This window comes from Megascapheus bottae, chromosome 16 (assembly GCF_031878675.1).
Source record: "Megascapheus bottae isolate mThoBot1 chromosome 16, mThoBot2.hap1, whole genome shotgun sequence".
In the NCBI taxonomy this organism is placed as follows: domain Eukaryota; kingdom Metazoa; phylum Chordata; class Mammalia; order Rodentia; family Geomyidae; genus Megascapheus; species Megascapheus bottae.
This window is the reverse complement of record NC_143524.1, coordinates 26,395,696-26,414,404: the sequence shown is the minus strand read 5'-3', so window position 1 is coordinate 26,414,404 and position 18,709 is coordinate 26,395,696. Positions and strand designations below refer to the sequence as shown.

Here is an 18,709-nt window from a genome sequence, read left to right as displayed (position 1 = left end):
AAGGGTTTAGAGCCAATGTTCCTTAAGAGAGTGAACACTTAGAATTGTGCCAATGATGGGAGAAAATCCTATGTAAGCAAAATTGCTCAGGGACAACACTACTTCTGGTTTTTGAGTGGTTAATTGGAGATAAAAGTGTCACAGGGATTTTTCTGCCCTAGCTACCTTTGAAGCACCTTCCTCAGATTTTATCCTTCTGAGAATCTAGGATGACAGGTCTGCGCCACTGGCTCCTGGTTTACCTTTTGTTTTGTTCTAAGAAAATACTTCATTAGTTTCTGTCATGAAACCAATGTAGATATGATCCTTCATATTTAATACAATGCATTTACCCCCGTACATATGGAAAAATATTAACTTTAACGTTTCTAGGCCAATATGGCTACTAATTTCTGTACACTGTCAACTCAACACAGTAAACTGAGATACTTTTCCCACAGTTAAAGTTTCCAAAAATTCAAATCATATATAAAACACAGTCACTATGACAAGTTGGGGAAAACTTGCATGGTTTTGTGGGAGGAAGCAGGATTTATATTGTAGACCAGCCTTTTCCAGTAGGATAGCCACGTGCAACAAAAGACTTTAAATTTTAGTTGAAATTTACAATTAAATTAAATTTAAAATCAAATTACTTAGTGACACTAACTATATGTCAGGTGTATCAACTACATATTAAGTGTACCATAGCCATGGAAAGCTTGTGATTACTGTGGTAGCCATCAGTTCTGATGCCCAGCACTGTGGTAGCCCACCGAGGGAGCAAACCAACACAAATGAGTATTTGTTCCATAAATACTGAATCTGGGTATTTAACGATAGTCGCTGCTTTTATCCTATAAGAACTCGATCACACAATGGCTTTTGGCTTATGTCACTCAGTAAAAATGAAGTTTGTATAACTGAATGCTATAAGATTGTTTCTACAGTTCAATATTCTTAAATCATCCACACATGCTGGCTTACCAATACCCATGAAAAACTCCCACTCAAAACAAGTTTTGATTACACTGTTTTGCTCTTCAAAGTGAAATAATGTTTAACATTTTCTCCTGAACTGAAGTAAAGGTAATTAGCATTTGCTCACTGTTGATTCATCCCTCCTAACCTCTCCCTGTGTCTTCTCCTTCCCATCCATTCACCTGGACTATCTATCACATTAAATGCGCAAGACTGTCCTGCTTCCCCTCCAATACAGTGAAACCACTGAACTAAATAATAAACTAAATACTAAAATACAGTTCAGTGACATCACTGAACTAATATTCTTCAACTTGGCCCTATGTTATTTTCGTAGTGATTCTCCTCCCTGTGGAACAGAAAGTTCAAGAATCCTTCATTTGACATTTAAGTCTCTCCACGAAGTACCAATCACGCTTCCACCCTAATCTACTCCTATGCATGACTCACTGCTATAGTCTACTGCTGTTAAGACTATAGCTACAGTAACTTTTGGTTACCCAGAAAGTTGAGTATATTTTCAGACCTACCATCATTGTTACCTATTTGTAATCTCACTCTAGTCCATTTGTCCCAACTACATTCCATCATCCTTTGTCCAGTTTAAATATCATCTCCCCTGTTTGCTTTCCTGGCTACTTTCCCATCAAGTGCTCACTCATTCTTTGCACCTCTTCTGACCTGTGACTTTTGTTTGGTAGTAAACATGATAACGTCTCTTCTATGTCTTCTACTGTGACATGTTTGAACTATGCAGAATGAATTTTTAAGTCCATTCATAGTTTTGAAATCAATATCACAGTATCAAAAGAAAAACAGTTAGGTACTGGTGTTTTTTCATCAATTTCTTCATTTTTTCTGTTTCTTTTTCCAGGTTCAGCTTCTGCACTGCATAAAACAAACAGTCACGGGAGGTGACTCCGAAATTGTGGATGGTTTTAATGTGTGTCAAAAGCTCAAAGAAAAAAATCTTCGGGCATTCCAGATTCTGTCTTCTACCTTTGTAGATTTTACAGACATTGGAGTGGATTACTGTGATTTTTCTGTACAATCTAAACACAAAATCATAGAGTGAGTTCTCTTCAGATATTTTCCATTTCTATATAACTATTTATTACACTAAATTTTAACTAGCAGAAACATTTGATGAATCCATAGCTTTTCTTTTAAATTTATTTAATCTGTCTTTAGAGAAAAACTTGAAAAATATATTTACCCTAATCAAAACATTTCACAAAAGTACAAATAATCTGTTCTTAAAATTTAGAGAAAAAAGTAACTCCATATATACTTTGTTTTTCTTAACCTTGTTGGTTATAAGTTCAATCAGTGAATTCAAATCCTTTCTTACCATCTGTATGTTCACTTATTCAATATCTTGCCCTTGATGATCCACAGTTTGACTTTCAGGGTAATTTTTAATAACTCCTTTTTACAATTTGGGGGGCAATACAGAGTTAATAGATGAAGGACCCTATCACAGTGCTAGACTTAGAAAAATCTTTTTGATAATTTGCATACATTTCAGCCGTTTACTAGTGATAGCTGTTATTTCAGTTCTAAGTTTCTAGAAACTAAAACAAAAGGACAACAAAATCAGTTCTAAGATCCAAGATGAAATATATTTTTCTTTGGATCCTCATAAGACAAGATTCAGTAGACAATACTTGCATTCCCACAACAAACTCAAGTCCCAGAAGACATTGTACTACTCAATGAGACATGCTATTGTAACTAGTAAGAAATATTTTCAGCTCTGTAGGAAAATGACATTTTCTTTTTAAATATTTGTCTTTTATGCGCACCTATATGTATAGGTAGTTATTTACATCTTGTAACTGCTCTTCCCTAGTATGAAAATTAGGATTAGACTTTTCATTTTTTCTTATGTATACAAGTTCCTGCTTGCTGAGATTCAACTAGGGACTTAAGATAAAGCTCAGTGGTAGAGTGTGATAGGCCCTGGGTTCAATTTCTAGAACCACCAAAGAAAAAAGAAGGAAGGAAGGAAGGAAGGAAGGAAGGAAGGAAGGAAGGAAGGAAGGAAGGAAGGAAGGAAGGAAAAGAAAGAAAATGAGGGAAACAGGGAAGGAGGTAAAGAAGGAAGGAGGTAAAGAAGGAAGGAAAGAAGAAACGAAGAAAGAAAGAAAAGGGGAGGGACGGAGGAAGGGTAAGAAGAACGAAGGGAGGGAGGAAAAAAGGGAGGAAGGAAACAAATTTGTCTTTTGTCTTCTACATAAATAAAAACAAATAATAATTCATTACAGTGTTAGATAAAAAAATAATTCACTGTTTTTTTTTCTATCTATATGAAGTGTGTGTGTGTGTGTGTGTGTGTGTGTGTGTGTGTGTGTTACTGGAAATTGAACACAGGATCTGGAAAGCATTCTCTCAATTTAGCCCACTTGTTTGTATTCTGATTCTAAAATCAAGGCTACTCACTGCCAAAAAAAATCATGAACTTATATCCTAAAAAGGATTTTAATGTATAAAACCCAGTTTTAAAGGGGAAAGAATGGATTTAACTACCGTAAAAACTTTTTTTATATTTTTTATTGTAATTAATAAAGGGTTACATGATATTTGCCATATAGAAGGTGCATTAATTCACATACATTGATAACCTTTCACAACTTTTTAACTTGAAAATTTCTATGACATTCATCTTAAGTTGAATCCTCCTAACAATTATGTAGGAAGGTTTAAAAAAAAAACATTTGATGGAAGGATAGGGTTAAAAACAAAGGAATGTATTATACCATAGGTAACCATATGGTGTGCTCTACATGTGTTTAAATTCTTGAATTATGGGAATAACATATATCTCCCAAAGAGCCTTAACCCTTACAAATACAGATGAATATTTTGGGAAGTGCATACTAATTATTTCTCTTGAATAAAACAGCTTAGATGACAAAGGCCAAGTGATTCGCATCAACTTCAATAATGCAACTAGAGACACAATATTTGATGTGCCTGTTGAAAAAGTTCAGCCCTTTTATTCTGCTCTAAAGGAGTTTGTTGACCTTATGAACAGCAAAGAATATAAATTTACCTTCAAGATGAATCCAGGTGAGTGAAGGTGTTTTCTCACACAAGAGGGAAGGATGGGACTTGGGATTTTATTCAATCTTACCCAGCTGGAATCCTAGCGAGTTGCTGACTTGCTTAAATAACAGATTCTTGGCCCCCATTTTTGTGCAGTTGACTCCCCAGTCTTGAAATTATTCTTTTTTTGGTAAGATTCCAAAGAAGTTCATAAACATTCCAAAATTTAAGATCCTCCAACCTAAATAACAAGTTGTTGAAATACAACATATAGACCACATGAAATTCCCTGTCTGATGTTAAAACTGATATTTTCTGTAACTTGATGGCCTTATCAAAACAAGCTGAGAGTTGGACTTGATTCCCTTACTCAGCTGAGCAAAGTTTTTCATGGTTCTCTCACTAAAATACATGAATAAGATTTATCCATAAAATTTGCTTGCAAAGATTGTTGTTCTTAATGTACTATGTTATTTCTCTTCTCCTTTGTTGTCAGTTACTGTAACTGACTTTGTTAACTCGTTTGTTCTATATACATTTATTTATTTATTTGAAATAGAAAAGGGAAGGGGGAAACAAGATGATTGGGAAGGACTGGGGGAGGGAAATGGGGACAAAAACACGAGGGATATCAATGTGTGAGAGGTAATGCACTTATTATCTGGTGAATGTAACTGTAACAGCTCTATACATTACCTCGATAATAAAAAAATAAAATGAGAAAAAGTAAAATAAAAAATAATTCCTGAAAAAGATAGTAATATTCAAATAAAGTAGAAGTTGGCATGTTCTAGCTACTTGCTAAATCATCTCTAATAACTGAAGTACCATGAAACTAGGGCCTTTATAATTTTTTGAATTTATTTTTATTTACTTATTTATTTATTTACATATTTATTTATTTTGTGGGTCATGGAGCCTGGCACTGTCCCTGAGCAATTCAACTCAAGGCTACCAACCTATCCCTGTAGCTACAGCCCCACTTCCCATTTTTTAGTGGTTAATTGGAAATAAGAGTCTCACCTTCTTTAGTGCCCGGGCTGGCTTTGAACTGCGATCCTCAGATCTCAGCCTCCTGAGTAGCTAGGATTAGAGGTGTGAGCCACTGTACCCATCCTGAATTTATTTTTATAATAGACAAAATTGTGTATATTTCAGGCTAGGAAGGTGGATTTGGGTAGAATGCTTGCCCAGCATGCAGAAAGGCTAGGGTTAGATTTCTCAGTACCATATAAACAGAAAAAAACAAAAATGGCACTGTGGCAGTAGAGTGCTAGCCTTGAGCAAAAGAAGTTCAGGGACAGTGCCCAGGCCCTAAGTTCAAGCCCCAGAACCAATCAAAGAAATGTATGCATATATATACACTTATGTATATATAATGCATTTATGTATATATATATATATATACAACCCTGTTTGGCATGTGGATTTATTATGGAATAGCTAAATTGAGCTTATAAATACTTTCTTATCAATTGTCCAGAATGTAGTACATTGTTATAATTACATTTATCACATTGTAAAATAGATTTTTTTTTAATTTAAGTAATTCCTTTCCCATAGAAAAATTCATAATTTCTCTCTGATAGTGATTGGTTCACTGGCGAATTCTTTTTAACTTGCAATTAAGAAAAAGATTTCTTATTCTTTCTTTACTTTTCTTATAATGTTTCCCAGGCTTGTCTCAAACAATCCTAGGCTTAAACCATCCTTTCACCTTAGCCTGGGACTGCAGACACACACCGCACTGAACTGAAATTGCTTTCAGAATTAATTGGCATAGTAAAGTAATACTAAATCTGTCATATATTCACTGGTGTACAAAAACAGCAGGTTGATATTAAGAGTGTCAGTATGTAACATTAAAACACCATAGGGGAAAAAATGCAAAAATAGAAGACAGAATCCAATCTCTACCTTTTACTGATAGCATAGCTTTGGGCAAATTTTCCAACTTGAGATAACTCAGTCTCTCACAGTTTTTTCAGTGCTTCTTTAAAATAAAAGTATTAGGAATGTAAATAAAAGTAATAGGAATGTAGTAAATATACAAAAGCAAATAAACATACAACCATTATAGAATGCCACCCAAGTTGTTACTACCCTTATAACTATGCAAAGCTGTTAAACATTTCTAATTAAACAATAAATAACCATCAGCAACATAATATGGAAAATTTTCACAGGGATATTTCATGTAGGAATTATGAAAATGTCCCACCAAGAAGCCCACCAGGCTAGGTAGTTTAAAATATCATCATGCCTATAGTATTTCAAATCCAAGGGCTCATGTGTGCTAAAAAATGAATATATAGGAATCCACGTGCACTGTCTCTTGATGTGAACCAAGTCGCACATTCTGAATGTGCCGTGTTCTAGCTTTGTAAAATATGTGAACAGAAATTACTCATATTGAAAACAATGATGTCCACTAGGTGATGTGATTACTTTTGACAACTGGCGCTTACTTCACGGGCGGCGTAGCTACGAGGCAGGAACTGAGATATCCCGCCATCTCGAGGGAGCTTATGCCGACTGGGACGTGGTCATGTCTAGGCTTCGCATCCTAAGGCAGAAAGTCAAGAATGGGAACTGAATTGCACATCTTCTCATTTTCAGGAAACTAATGACTGTATTTTAGGGGCTATGGCATAGTTCTTTATTATGGTGACCTGTCTCTTTTGAATATTAATTTCTTTATCATTAAACTTGCAACTGCTATCTCTGCTCTTTTCCTGAAGTCATACTTCAGGGTAAGCTGGTTAACTGTTTAAAACAGTATGCTTCTTTCCCAAATAAAAGAATTCTCCTATTCTGTTGCCTCTGTGCTCTGATTTCCTTTGCCAATAAAATCCCTGCAAAAAAAAAAAAAAAGCCTGCCAAAATCCCTACGTGTACTTTCTGTGTCAAATAAAAGAATTCTTCAAATAAAGTTTTCAGTATGCAAGTTTATCTGATTTGGTGATGGGAAGGGGAGTCACACAAATGGTGAGACAAAGGACAAAGTGAACCAATGCAACAGTGATACTCACAAGAATCTATGTTGGAAATAAACGTTACAACTTGGATGAAGAGGGGAGCTGGAAGAGGGAAGGGAAAGTGGAAAAATAGGGATGGGTAACAATGTTCAACAAGAATTGTACTCATTTCCTTACTTATGGAACTGTAATCCCTCTCTACATCACCTTTACAATAAAAAAATAGAATAAAATATTTTTAAATAAAGCTTGCCATTTAAATAAAACTTGCCTTATAAAATAGTTCTCTTCAGTGACCTCACAGACACACTTAATTATCTTTGACAGGCCTGGGAAAAAAGGCTTCATATTTCCAAAGGCCTATTTTATTTACTCTTATTATAGAATTCTAATACACAGACTTCCAGACCTTACTAACTTGACCATCTCAACACTATTTGTAATATCTAAATAATGAAAGCCAACTGAAGTAAACTAAATTAAAAGAATCTCATCTTCCTAAAATTCTCTTGCTCCACCACCCCAAAAACAATACTCTCATAGAATGCCACCCTTGCTTATACCTGTCAGTGGATCTCGTTGTTGTTGTTTCTTGTCTTGAGCTAACATCTAAAAGAGAAAACCCAAGGTGCCTATGGCACTCATGAACAGACAAGTATTTGCTAACCTCTGGACAGCTTCACCTGCTGCTCTCAACTCTCTCAGGGATACTTCAGCTCAGTGGCAGAACAGATGTGACAGTCACAGAAGTATTCATGACCAAAGAAGAGGTTTAGGATTACTGTTTGGTTACATCCTAGTAGTACTGTAGTCTGTAGAATTTTGGATGTGACACACTGTTACTTAAAGTCATAATCACTGACACCACTGCATAGCTCTAGCTTTTCCCTTAAGATCCCATTTAAACATGACTTCCATTCACATTTTACCATATAACTGGGAATCTGGCTCAAGATCATCTTATCCCATGTCAAGAAGTCCTTCTGACATGCTAAACTCTGGCATTACGTTCACAACTCCAGTCCAAACTTCTTCCCCTACGGCTCCCTGGGCTTTCTTTGCCCTTTCCTATCATCTGGACTTGAGTGGACCTAAGGAAATTACATGACATGCTTGATTCCTTTGAACTTGCAAAGTAATAAACAATGTTCTTAATTTCTCTAAAAATATTCTTAGAATAAAATAAGTGAGTTCAATAGGGACGTAGCATGTTTCAAACCAACATTCAACACTTAAAGAAAAATTATTGGAATAGTCAGAAACTCATGGCTCAATTCTATAATTCCAGCTACTCAGAAGCCTGAGATCTGAGGATCACAGTTCAAAGCCAGCCCTGGCAGTAAAATCTGAGACTCTTGTTTCTAATTAGCAATCGGGAAACAAGAAGTGGTGCTGTGGCTCAAAGTAGTATAGCATCAACCTTGAGCAAAAGAGCTCAGGGATAGCACCCAGGCCCTGAATTCAAGTTCCATGACTGACTCTCCTCCTAAAAATCACCTGACTAATGCCAGATCCATCTATTCATGACCTCTAAACTGTGGGTAATTTCCAGACTAAAGTCATATCCTATTTTTATTTGAGATATTTATCACACATCTTGTTTATATCAAAATATCTGATCGATTAAGGATTGAGAAGGATTTGAAAGGGGGGGGGAACTAGTTTGCCTCCTTTTAGTCCATTAGGTGAACAGATGAGGATGAAGATAATAACATACCATGTTTACAGAATGGTTCTTAGGAAGGCACCCAAACCAAACTGAAGATACGAAGGAAAAGCTTCTGTCTGAGTTGTATTAAGAGGACGAAGAGTAATTTTCCAGGCAAAGACAAGGAAACATTCCTGTACACATTGAAGAAAAGAAGTGCAAAGTAGTGAGAGTGAAGGAGACATAGGGAATGTGTTGGAAAAGTAGACTCTTGGCATAGCCAAGGTTCAAATCATATTTAATGACAGTTAACTAGGTGTCTTTGGATAAGTAACCTTTCTTGGGAAGGTTGGAGTAAGGTTTTGCTATCTATAAATAAGATTAATAACAGCTTTTATTTCATTAAATTTTTATTAGTATTAAATGAAAGTTTATGTAGTGTTTTCTCAACTTTTGAGATGATGAAGTACACCAGTGGTGCTTTTTAAAATAAATGCAGCTTCCCAGACTATTCCCTAAAGATATGATTCAATAGATCTGGGATACAGACCAGCAATTGTATTTTTAGCAAGGATCCCAGATGATATGCATCATTAGCGAAATCTAGAAGATATTGAGATATAACCTTTAGCATACTTCCAGGCTCAGGGTGAGTACTGAAGAGCTGTTAACTATTATTACTTATAATAACAAAGGCTGAAGAAGAAAAGTGTGAGCTAGGGTGAGAAGAGATAAATGAGACAGGAGAGGGAGACAGAGCCAAGTAATGAAATAATTAAATGCATGCTATATGACATAGTTGGTGTTTTATCTCAAAAGCATGGGGATGTCCTTTAAAGGTTTTTAAAAAAAAAAAACAATGAATTGCCTTAATCAGATATTTATTTTTATTAAAGATCCATGTAGCTTTATTGAAGAAGGGATTCTAAGTGTGCAGAACTAAAAGCTACAAATCCATGTAGGAGGTTATTGCAGGAAGCCAGATGGAAAGTTAAGAAGGATTGAATTAGCCACTGGAGAGGGCCTGGAGGAATATTTAAAAGGCTAAATCGGGAGAGCTTGATCTCTTTCAGGTAAAGAATGAAGGATGTGTCTAGGATTTCTCTCAGGTCTTGTTAGGGAAACCGGTTATGTAGAGGGAAAGAAGCCATGACGGAAGAGTCATGGCTGCAATTCAAACAGAAAGCAATTTGATTTTGAACATAATGAGCTTGCACTGTCATTGCACAAGCCCAGTTGGCAATCATATATCTGTACATAGAGTTCAAGACAGAGATCTGGCTTAAAACTCCACATTTGGAATGCGCACAGAAGGTAGATTCAATATCCACTTATTTGCTTTGTGACATTTAGTGATGTGCCCAAGTCACAATCCTAATGATTTGATGCTAAACTAATGAAACTAGCATGTGATTTGGTAATAAATTGATACTAGCCTAGCTCATGGAATTTGCTGAAGTGAAGAACATGGAGAATCAGTGGGAACTTGAATCTAAAATGCAGATAAACTTCTTACATATCATATTGTGTCTCTAGAAGATGACTTTCCAGGCTAAATTTCCATACTCTTGCTGTTTCTTCCACTGCTGCAAATATTTCTACCCTTGAAAGAATACAGAAGGATTGGATTCCTTTGCAACAATTTCTGGAGTGTTATACATGACATGACATCTTATAGGCTAGAGCAGCTGGTGCTGACTAAATATGATTGAGTTTCTTGGATATAATTGCTACAAGAATTGACTTCTCCCTCTCCCAACCATTAAGATCATAATAGATCTGACGTAATTTGGATTAGAATTTACCCCTGTCGGCAGTACAGATGTTACTGCCTTCCATTTTTGGGATTTGATTTGGATAATGTGAGCTACTTGGCTAGTTCACATCATATCACATGGTATCCACATTGATCTCTATTTCTTCTTGCAGTCTAGGACCAAAATGTAGACAAATGAGTATTTATAGATGACGTTTATACCAAAGAAATTCCATGAAGAAAGAAAGTGACACCATATGTGACTTCTCTTTCAGAGTTTAAATTATGGAACAAAGGATATTTTACAAACAAATACATTCTTTAATACCAATTGGAAGATAGATTTGAAACAAAATAATTGCAATAAAAAAGATGATATGTTTAGACTCTATAAGTTTGGTAAATGCCTCTGAGACTCTCAATAGATTTCTCCAGCTATCTCTATCACCTTTTATTCATGAAAACTCCCCCTTTCTCCACCAAGACTGGCCAACAACATTGTGCCTAAAAAGTCCTCCACTCATTTTCCCCAACATCAGCAATAAAATTTGGCAGGCATTCATACACTTGTAGAAACAGCTCCATCATGTCACTGGCTTAAATAGAGCCCTATTTTTCTTTGTCTTACCAAAAGTACCAACTGCCATAGGGTCAAGTCCTAATCAATACTCTCCCCTCTACCTATGTCACAGATTCCACCAATTATCCCTCTCCCTCTTTTTTTCCCAGCAGTAGTAGGAATTGACATACCACTTAGCAATACTGCTTAGTGACACTGCTGATTCTAGGGTACAATCTCATTTCTTTCCACACACACTTGAGCCATAATCCACCTACTATAAGCTTCCCATTACCTGTAAGCTCCCAGACACCTTCCCACTTCCATTTTCCCTTCTGTGGAAGTAGCTTCTTGTAAAATTTTGGCCAGGCTGGCCTCTCAATCTCTGCCTCCATGTAGCTTAGGACGGACGATTACCCTCATTGTGTTCAGGTATGGGTTCAGAAAAGGTCTCATGCACTTTTCTGCCTGACCTGACTTTGAACTGTGACCCTTCCATTCTCAGTCATCTAGATAGATAGGATTGCAGGCATAAGCTACCAATGCCCAGCTTTCAACTGCCCACTGAAAGAAATAATAAATTAAAGCAGAGAAAGTAAAGCATAGAAAGCCTATGGGATTCCAACAAGGAAATGAACAGATTGGTTATAGGATCCCAGAAAGAGAAGAAAGAATAGTAGGAAGCTTTCTTAACAAACTGAGATTTGAGAGTGTCATAAACCTTGAAAGAGATATGGACATCTCAAGGTGCCAACTTCAAAGGAAAACAAGCAAGAGATACCCCATTATACTCAAAATGTCAAAAGTTAAAGGCGAAGAGAAAGTTTCTCACCCACAGGTGGAGAAGAAATGTTAAATGAATTTCTTTGAATTGAAATGAAATGGACAAAGTAACATCATAGAGGAGACATACTATATATTGTGTATGAAATATATGTCACACACATTTTTGTGAGTCAAAGCATTGTAAAAGATGCTTTAAAACTAGGCTTGGTTTGGGAGAATTTTTTGCACCCAGCAATTATTGAAAAACAGAATAAAAACTTGGCATCTCTGCCTTCATTTTCTTTTTGTTCTGTAAGCCATTTTCTCCACAATTGCTTCGTAATCACCATGGAAGGAAGGGTAGGGCAGCACTTAAGGCATTATGCTCACGGAATAATGGCACCATTTCAGGATAGAACATCCCCAAACAAAGATATCCTGACCATGATAACGGTAACAAGTTCTCCAAAAAACCATCGCTACATAGACTGAAGTAATGACCAAACAGACCAGGACTATTCAATCACCATATATGCCTCTCTCCTTTTGCCCCCAGATCTTTGTTTGCCCCCAGCTGAAGATGAACTAAAGCACAGTCATTACCTGGTATGCTTGTGATAAGCCTCCTTTCTCTACCTTTATACTGTTTCTCTTTATTCAACGTAAAGTAGAGACTGGCCAGACCTGATACATGAAACTCCTATCATTTGTATCCAGAGTTAAAAAGTCAAGTTTCAGATCCATAATTTCATTAGATTTTCATAGCAAACCGGCATTCCCTTATTAAAAAAATAAATCATTCATGCAATCTTAGCATTGAGACCTGAATCAATATTTTATTTGTTTATTTGTTTAAGTTTTGGCCTTTTCTTTTGCAACTTTAAAATTTGTTACCTTGCTGATTCTCTCACCAGGTACCCGAACAAGGAAGAATGTATTCTAGCATTTGCCCAGAAGAGGAAAAGTCTTTTCATCTTCTTTGTAACACCACACCCAAATGAGATGAGTTTGTAATCATCTTCAATACTCTGAGTGAAGAAGGAGATAAATCATTCTCTTTTTTAATTGTATTTTATTGTCGGTTTAATGTATAGAGAGGTTACAGTTACATTCTTCAGATAGTGGGTGCATTACTTCTCGAACATTGATACCCCTTCTCATGTTTTTGCCCCACTTCCCTCCCCCACCCCCTCCCAACATCTTGTTCCCCCTCTTCCCTTCCTTATCTCAAATAAAGAAATAAACGGATATACAATATACCAGGTAACAAAGTCAAATACATTATCCTCGTGAGATTAACCATAAAGGGAATAAAAGAGAAAAGAAATAACTGTGCATAGTACATTAAGAACAACAATCACAAAGATAATGTTTCCATATCCTGGAGTTCATTTTGTTTATGGAGAAAAATAATTCTCTTCGGTCCTAGGGCTTGAACTCTGAGCCTGGGTGCTGTCCCTAAGCTCTTCAGCTCAAGGCTTCCACCCTAACTCTGGAGCCACCGCATAACTTTCGGTTTTCCAGTGATTAATTGGAGATAGGAGTTTCTCAGTCTTTAGTGCCAGGGCTAGCCTTGAACTGCAACCTTAGATCTCAGCCTCTTAAGTAGCTAGGATTACAGGCATGAGCCATTGCGCCCAGTGATAAATCATTCTTCAAGGTAGTTGCTGTTATTTACAAGTGTCAGGGCCAATTATCATTTCTTCCTACGGAAAGAACCCAATATTTGTCTATTACATACAGAGATTAACAATAAATTCTAGTGCTAATGGCTGGGGCAGTTCTTCATGAAAGCAGCCCCTGTATTTCCTTGACGATGAACAATATGAATGTGAGCCGTGCTACATCCAGAAATGTTCAAAGTGTGTCCTTCAAGAAGACACTTAGTTCAAATTCATCACCACGAACATTCATTTTTCAGTGTTTTTCCCAACCTTACCCTTCAGTTATCTAAAGAAATCACCACTTGCGGCAGCATGAACTGACAGGGAATCAACTTCCTGCTAAAAGATGTTTTTCTAGTTTGAAGAAAAGGTATTATGTACAACTACCCTCTCTTTTCAAATGATGAAAGAGTTCCAAACTGCTGGCCCTCAGTAGCTCACACCTGTAATCCTTGCTACTTGGGAGGCTGGCATCTGAGGATCATGGTTCAAAGCCAGCCAGACAGAAAAAATCTGTATGATCTGGTCTCCAAAAAACTACTTAGAACAAGCTGTAAGTGGAGCTGTGGCTCAAGTAGTAGAGCATAAAGAGGCTCAGAGACAGTGCCCAGTCCCTAAGTTCAAGCCCCAGGACTGGAAAAAAAATAGATAAAACTCTTCCTGTACAGGTAGTGATAGGAAAATGAAAAGCAGCCCTAAAACTCACCTATGTTTCTGGTGTTTTAGGTAGACCCCGATACATTTCTGTATTTTAGGATTAAAAACAACAACCACCTTGACCATCCAGAGTCATTGTTGGATTACGAGTTTCTAGATGAAAGAATGCATGTGTTCTCCCAACTCAGAAAACATAAGGAGTACAGATAGTATTCACCGTTTAAATCTTTAACACCATTTCCTATGTGGGGAGCAGAAAATATTTCTCTCTATTGCTATTTCTGCCTACTTTATCCTCTAGTAGTAAAATAAATCCTTGTAAAACTTTTTTAAAAATCAACAAAAGAAACAGACGAGCTTAGCAGATGTTATTAAGAGAATTTTTTTTGCTTCAGAATCTATACTTGGTGGGAACATTTAGTTAAATATTTAAGAAATATTAAGTTATTACTTTTGTTTTTTCACAACTTTTATTATGGACTCTTTGCCTAATGTTCATGCAAGTTTGATCTTTCCGAAACTATTTAACAAGTTTGGACTCCTTTTCCCTTTCCAGAAATAATGAAATGATCTTTTTGCATGTCACTCCAATAAATACTTAGAACTATAAATTAAAAGATTGTCTTACATGTCAGTGAATTTATTATCTCAAAAGGTATAATAAAAATATCATTACCACCAGATGAGATTATTTAGAGATAAACTTTGTAAAAACATTAACTGTTACATGCTTTATATTTAAAATTTATTATAGTAAGTGATGTGAACTTCTTATGGAAATCATGTAAGGTGGCTTTTCAATTTCAACTTAAGTAACTATTAAAAAGAAAATATTATTAATAGTATGGGTGGCATTTTTTATATTTTATTGGTATAAACTAGTAGTACGAAGGATTTAATTTTTATATTTCCATATATGAATTATATTGTTCTTTGATCAAGTTTGCTGACTTTGTTACTCTTTTAGTTCCCCTCTCCAAGTTGTGACTATTTTGAAAAAAATATTCCATTGTCTGAAATTTGGAAAATGTTGTTCATTTTATGAACAAGCATACAGAGTCACAAAGAAGAAATTACTTTCCATGGCCACATGTAGTAACTGACATAGCCAGAATTTAATCATAAGTTCTGATGTCCAGTTCATAAGGATTTCAATTTCATATGGAATTAGGTTAGCTCCTTTGCTGCTTCCAGATGTTAGAACAATGGCCTACTTTAAAGTACCTGGAAAGCAATTTCAGAATTAGTTCAACAATAAATATGTTAAGACATGCATTTTGGTGACCTAATAATCATAAAATTTTTAAATAGGGAAAAAAGTTCTCAAGTTAGAGAACCCATTCGAATCACCTTGGAAGACTGTTTTAAAGTGTTGAGCTTTCAACCCACTGTCACTCAGACTTGGCAAGTCTCTGTTTAGAAATAAGCATATTTAACTGCAACCCCAGAAAATGGGCATAGGTGATTCATGAACTACACTTTAAGAAACAGTACTTTGGTCATTTGGAATTTACATGAAGCCCTCATGAAAACTAGCACTTATGATCCCTGGAAAGTCCTGGACTGTTCTAAGGTACAACTGAAACTATTTATGGTGATGAGTAATGTATCTTTTCTCCCAGGAATCAAAGACCTGATCTGTAGCTTAAAGAAGCCCAACCTGTAACAGTCACTAAGTAGCTTCTCACCGGGATTATCTGCAAATTAACCAAATCAGGATCTAACTCTAAACTCCTTACTAAAATTCCCATTGTAAACTGATATATTGAATTGAAAATCATAAATAAATATTTTTAAATCAAAGCGTGCATTTTATAGGAATAGGAAAATCGTATTAAGATGCAGGGCAAAAATACAAACATCCAAGGCAAAAATAAATTAATGTGACTAAAAAAACTGAAACTTTTGCACAGCCAAAAAAAAAAAATACAGAGAACTAAAATGCAATCTTGGATATAAGATGAGGACAAGAAGACCCCTTGCATTGGCACAGCAGTTATGGAAAATAATATGGGAGTTCCTCAAAGCATTAAAATGGAATTAATATACAATCCAACAAACCTCCTTTTGAGTGTACATCCCAAAGAAATAAACAGTTCCTCAAAGAGATATCTATGCCTGCCAAGTTCATGGTAGTATGCTTCACAATAGCCAAAAGGCGAAAACAACCTAAAATGGGTACCTGAATGATTTAATCAAATCCCAATCAACTTCCAAAGGCCCTACCCCTAAATATCAGTCAGATAAAGTTTCTAACCTTTTGATACAATAAGTATATGACTTTAAGATTTAAACTCATCTATGAGTTTAAAATAGCAATCATGTTTAATTCATAGCCTACCACCCTGCTCCTCTAAAGCTTGCATCCTTTTCAGCACACAACCATTCCATTCAAATAGTCCCAACGTCTTGAATTATCCCAACAGTCATTTCTAAGTCCGGTCTCACCTGAGATTCAGGTCAAACTCTTTCAGTAGTTAAGTCCCTAAAATCAGAAAGCAAGGGGTTTGTGTTATTGTTTCACTGCTAGTAACAGTTATAGGATAAACATCTTTATTCTATAAAGGAAATAGACACATACAGAGGAACAATCAGCAATCAACTCCAGCAGGACACATATTAAACAAAGAAGCTACAAACCCAGCATCCTGGGCATAGTGAGTACAAGTGGGTCCCTCAGGGGCCCTGTCCTTATAGGTGTGATGTCACTGTTCACATGGATGCTCTCAGAGACCGCACATTTACGATGGCAGCTTTCCTAGGTGGATGTCACCTGTTGCTGGTGCCTTTATGTTTTGGGTGCCTAAATACAGGGAAAAAATCATGCACTCCCCAATTTACCAAGAATTTTAGCTGTTGACATCTCACAGTCAAATATCATTATCCACTGAAAAGAGCTATAGATTCTTGGAAAAGTGGATGAATGATTCAAGACCATTAATGTGATAATTTCAGAACCAGAGGGAATGCACAGAGAAAGCTGTAATAAGGAAAGGAAAGCAGGAAAGGAGAAAAGGACAGAAGGAGGAAGAAAATGAGGGAGAGAGAGAAGGAGAGATGTAACTGATCAAATCATGTCAAAAACAACACAGAAACTAACTTGAAAAGGACTCTTCTGACCAAATACAGAATAATGTTAGGATCAAATAAATGACTGTAGCCAGATACTAGTCACTCATGCTTGTAATCCTAAGTACCCAGGAGGAGACTGGGATCTGAAAATCATGGTTCAAAGCTAGCCCATGCAGGAAAGTCAGTTAGACTCTTAACTCTGATTAACCACCAGAAAACTGGCACTGTGACTCAAAGTGGTAGAGTGCTAGCCTTGACTAAATAAGCTCAGGGATACTATATTTGAAATGAACTTCACAACTTGGAAAGAGAGGGAATGCTGGGAGAGGAAAGCAAAAGATAATGAAGGAGGGTTAATACTGTTCAAAAAGAAGTGTCTCATTACCTTATTATATAACTGTAATCTCTTTGTACATTATCTTTATAATTAAAAAAAGAAAACAGAAAAAGCTCAGAGACAATGTTCAAGCCCTGTTCAAGCCACTCAACCAGATTCATGGGTAGATAAATAAATAGATAGAGAGACAGAGAGACAGCTAGATATGACAACTGCTAGCTTAAGTAGTGATTCTTAAGTACATAAAACAAATACCCAGATCTAAATGGTACATTTTACCTTTCAGCTGAAATGCTAGTGATGATGTAGATGGAATAAGTGAGTTAAAAAATTGTCATGAAAATAATAAGTGATTCAAATTTAAAAACCTAAGGGTTCAGTATTTGTTGGGTTCAACATATTTTTCACATAATGTCAAAGTAGCTCTATCTGTAACATTCATCAAATTACTTATTAAAATACTTAGAAGTGGATTTTAATTTATCTTACAGACATCATATTAATCAAGTAACAAAATCAGTACCTAAAATGATAGTTCAGATTTGTACCATACAAATGCTTTATAAATAGTTTACCTGTATTTTTTAAAAAATGGTCAAGGTCATGAATGAAAAGGGAAATAAATAGAACTTTCTCCAGATGTAAGGAGACTAAAAATCCCTGACAAATAAACACACGTGATCATAGACTAGACCTTAGAGACAAATGAAAAGATAATGTTTACTGAGGACATTTCTGGAGCAGTTGTAAATGTTTAATGGGCTTGAATGGCATATGTTACATTCATGTTACTTCATTATGATGGTTTTGGAGTAAATGGTTTTGAAGCAGGAGGCATAAGGCATTATATTTTAACTGATTCTCTAATGCTTCAAAAATGGTAACATGATAAATAATATAAATTAAATGAAAAATACACATAGAAGAAAAAAGTAAGAGGCAATATAGTAAAAGTATTTACTTTGGGGGATCCTAAGTTCATAGAAGATACCTTTTACTACTGTTGTAACTTTTTAGTAAGTTTAAAAAGTCAACAAGGAAAAGGATATTTAAATGGAGACAATAACATCTATACTTACAAATTTTTAAATAGGTATGAACTGCTTAGTATCATGGCTGCAAGCCTAATATAAATACTATACAGCTTAAAGGTCATACTACATCCCAGGCATTAATTCTGCTGAAATTTTAAAAAGGTTTTCTGACAAGTTTTGACTTCCCCTTAACTTATAGGGCTGTTGTAATATTCAGGAATATTTTATTTA

General features: G+C 35.7%; 1 protein-coding gene across 1 annotated transcript in view; it reads left to right on the top strand.

The window, feature by feature from the left end:
- The window catches only part of Bbox1 (gamma-butyrobetaine hydroxylase 1), a 51,790-nt gene extending 44,908 nt beyond the window's left edge, over positions 1-6,882 (top strand). The window contains exons 6-8 of the mRNA XM_090347981.1: positions 1,835-2,031; positions 3,866-4,032; positions 6,444-6,882. Coding sequence (XP_090204107.1) covers positions 1,835-2,031; positions 3,866-4,032; positions 6,444-6,604 — 525 coding nt within the window. The 3' untranslated portion in view covers positions 6,605-6,882. The remainder of the gene's footprint in view (positions 1-1,834; positions 2,032-3,865; positions 4,033-6,443) is intronic.
- Positions 6,883-18,709: the final 11,827 nt, after the last annotated feature.